This window comes from Propithecus coquereli, unplaced genomic scaffold (assembly GCF_000956105.1).
Source record: "Propithecus coquereli isolate 6110/MARCELLA unplaced genomic scaffold, Pcoq_1.0 Scaffold1, whole genome shotgun sequence".
Classification (NCBI taxonomy): domain Eukaryota; kingdom Metazoa; phylum Chordata; class Mammalia; order Primates; family Indriidae; genus Propithecus; species Propithecus coquereli.
In genome coordinates this window covers 1,140,715-1,144,503 of record NW_012133857.1, presented here as the reverse complement: position 1 = coordinate 1,144,503, position 3,789 = coordinate 1,140,715, and the positions used below count along the sequence as shown (strand labels likewise).

Sequence of the window (3,789 nt, the reverse complement as noted above, 5' to 3'; positions counted from 1 at the left end):
CAGTTTTATAGTTTTAGGTCTTACATTTAGATCTGGTTTTTTTTTTTTTTTTTTGCTCAATAGTTCTTTTGGTATTGTATCTAAGAAACCATTGCCTATGCCAAGTTCATGAAGATTTAGTCCTATATATTCTTCTAACAGTTTTATAGTTTTAGGTCTTACATTTAGATCTGTGGTCCATTTTGAGTTAATTTTTGTATATGGTGAGGTAGGAGTCCAACTATGTTCTTTTGTGTGGGGGTTATCTAGTTGTCCCAACACCATTTATTCTTTTCCATTGAGTTATGTGGACACCTTTATCAAAATTAACTGATCATAAATTTAAGGGTTCTTGACTCTTAGTTCTGTTTCATTGATCTTGGTTTGATAAACATTTGTGCTAGTATTTTGAATTTATTTCCAGAAGTGATTACATTTTCTTTGTGAAACGTTTTTCTTTTTAGCTTTAAAAAAGGTTTCTAGGCAGTAGAAATTACCAAATTAGATATACTTATTTTTAAAAAAACACACTTGTAAGCTATTTTAGGCAGAAAATTTTTGAGGAATATAAGATTTTAGGCTTTTTGTGGTAGCTCTTTTTTTAGCATTCATTTTTGTTTGGCTTATTTAAAAATGATTAAAATTTGGATAATTGCTAGAAAAAAATTTACCCATTTACATTGGCATTATTATGCAGGACAGAAAGTACTGAAAACAAATATCTAAGAAGTGGCAAAATTCAAATGAGTATGAAGTTTACTTTTGTAAAGAGGCTCCATTCTGTTGTATCACTGCATTCTGAACACCAGTTTGTTGTTAAAAACTACAGGAGTAATATTTCTGAAAATATTGATGAGTCTTCATTTTATGACTCTTACCAATATATATTGTCTGCACTCCTCTTCATCTTTTCAGAGGCTACCTTGCTGCTTGATTTTTGTTTTCTTGGGGGGCAGAGAATACATATTGTTCTTAGGCATTATTGGCTTATTATCATCTTCCTGTTTTATGTGCATGTCACTAAACAAGGTTCCCCAAACTGCTTGTATTTTGCAAAAATGCATCTTTATATGTTTGTGCCAGTGCTATAATTTCCTGTTATATTTCATATGTGCGGGAACATATTTTAGATATCAGGCTTATGACTTTAACTCTTTTTTAGGAGTCTTTGTCTGAAGTGGAAGAAAAATACAAGAAAGCCATGGTTTCTAATGCACAGTTAGACAATGAGAAGAACAATTTGATCTATCAAGTAGACACACTCAAGGATGTTATTGAAGAGCAGGAGGAACAGATGGCAGAATTTTATAGAGAAAATGAAGAAAAATCAAAGGTAATTGCTCATCTTGTATTATACTGTTCTCTTGGGTCAGAAAAGAAAAGCCTGCCATTTAAAAAGTGGTGGGATTGGTGGAAGATTGCAGCACACTTACTTGGGAATGATGTTTCAGTCAAAACTGAATGGTCCAAGGAAATTGACAGAATACCATAAGATATTAAGCCCTGAAATATTTTCCTTTTTTAATTTAAAAAAAATTTATTTTCTTAAGGAAAAGCTTATGTTCTCCTTTGGGTTTCTGAAAATAGAACACAACTCAAGTTTTATCTTTATTTTCTATCTCTTAATTGGGACAATTACAGTGAACTAATTTCTTTCTGTTGTTGTAAGTGGCTGGGACTCCCACGAAGCTCCAGAGACTCTCAATAAGATGGTTCATTTTTTCTATGAACTTCTAAATGATTCAGAAGAACCCATTTTCTAAATAATTGTAGAGAAGTCTTTAACCTATTATTTAAAAATAGCAATGTGGGTCAGAAATTGACAAATGTTTTCTTTAGAGGTTCATAAGCTATAATGTTAAAATGTACAGATGGAAAATAACAGCCACTGTCCAAGGTCCAGATTTGCTCTTTGACAACTACACAAAACAAATTGGGTTGTTTTAAAAGCTTGTTAGACTTAGACTTTTTAAAGTGTTGATGTCAGTCCAAGCAGAGGACAAATGGATATTATTGTCAGAAATGAGTTGTTACTTCATTGCCAAAATAAAAAATCCAGAAAATAACTTAGGAAACGTGTATTGATAAATTGTTAGAAAAAACAATTTGAATTTGCACGTCATAAAGGGAAAAAAGTTGTTTATATAACCTCTAAGGGGTCAGTATTATTACTGTAGTCTTTATAGGGATTTTTTTCCCTTGAGGACTAGAAATGCCCATTCCAATCTGTTTTGATCATGTTCAAAAAGTGTTAGGAAGTGTTTGCCAGGAGTTTGGGGGAGGGAGGAATGAATAGGCAGAACACAGAGGATTTTTAGGATAGTGATACTATTCAGTGTGATACTATAATGATACTATAATGGTGATACTATAATATGTGTTATACATTTGTCCAAACCCATAAAATGTACAACACCAAGTGTGAATGAACCCTAATGTAAGCGATGGACTTCGGGTGATAATGATATGTCAACATAGGTTTATCAATTGAAAAAAATGGACCACTCTGGTGTGGGTTGTTGATAACAAGGGAGACTATGAATGTGTGGGGACAAGGTGGGGGTGTATATGGGGACTCTGTACTTTCCACTTGATTTTACAGTGAACCTAAAACTGCTCTAAAAATGAGGTATATTTAAAAAAAGGTTAGGATAAGAGGACTTGTGTTTAGATAAGTGAAAAAGAGGCTTCTGGGTGTTTTTGTATTGGCCCAGCAGTGGCCTGTTGAAAAGTATGATTTGGTGGCAATAGGTGGTTTTCTCTTTGATTCTTCTTGTATCTAAGGGGCCATTTGGGAGATTCTGGCCCATCATACTTTACCTAGAGTCCTAGGGACTCCTTTTTTGCTTTCTCACACATTTTTCCTATCTATTTCTAGCAAATTAGAGGAAAATCTCATGCTAAGGATTTATTGGTACTAAAATGAGTTATCTTTCCATCTTCTCAGATGTCCTCAAGCATTTTTAAAAATAAAAAAACTCCCCTGTGATTAACTATTTTAACCAACTTAGTTTTTCCCTCTGTCATTTTCTAAAATACAGAGATATCTTGGTATGCATAGAGTTTTTAAAAAATCTACTTTCAAACTTAAAATTTATAAGCTTTTTAAAATACCCTGGAAATCAGTTTCACATACTGTGATGCAGAAGGCTTTTTGACAGTATCTCTCTCTAACATACATTGACCCTGAACGCTTTTATTCTGACAGATATTGTCTCATGCAGTAGAATGTTCACATTCAAAGATAGACAAAGAGGCCAGGCACTCTGGTATATTTTATTATAGCAGCAGATGGTGCAAATAGACAATAACAACCGTAAGGATACAATATTAACAACATTTTTCAAAATGCCTTTAATGCTTCCTGTTGGAATTATAATAACTGTATTTTAAATATTGTCTCTATGACTACTTTAGGGACAGAATGCCTGATTGGGAATGTCTTGAGTATATTATTCTCTTAATAGCTATTCATTTTAATACGGAATTACCTTATCTGACATTTAAAAAATATGTTTTATTATGGATTTTAAACATACAAAAATGTAGACAGAGGAATGTCTGAACTCATCACTTGCCTCCCAGTCACCATCAACCCATGGTCACTTTTGCTCTGTTCACTTCCCCTATTCATATTTTAAGCAAGTTCTAAGCATGCCATTTTTTTTTTTGAGACAGAGTCTCACTCTTTTGCCCAGGCTAGAGTGCCTTGGCATCATCCTAGCTCATAGCAACCTCAAACTCCTGGGCTCAAGCGATCCTCCTGCCTCAGCCTCCCAAGTAGCTGGGACTACAGGCATGTGCCACCAT

At 33.7% G+C, this 3,789-nt stretch overlaps 1 protein-coding gene across 1 annotated transcript in view; it reads left to right on the top strand.

The window, feature by feature from the left end:
• Positions 1-3,789, top strand: part of LRRFIP2 (leucine rich repeat (in FLII) interacting protein 2) — a 141,483-nt gene that overhangs the window by 114,505 nt on the left and 23,189 nt on the right. The window contains exon 18 of the mRNA XM_012644063.1: positions 1,142-1,312. Within this exon, the coding sequence (XP_012499517.1) occupies positions 1,142-1,312 (171 nt within the window). The remainder of the gene's footprint in view (positions 1-1,141; positions 1,313-3,789) is intronic.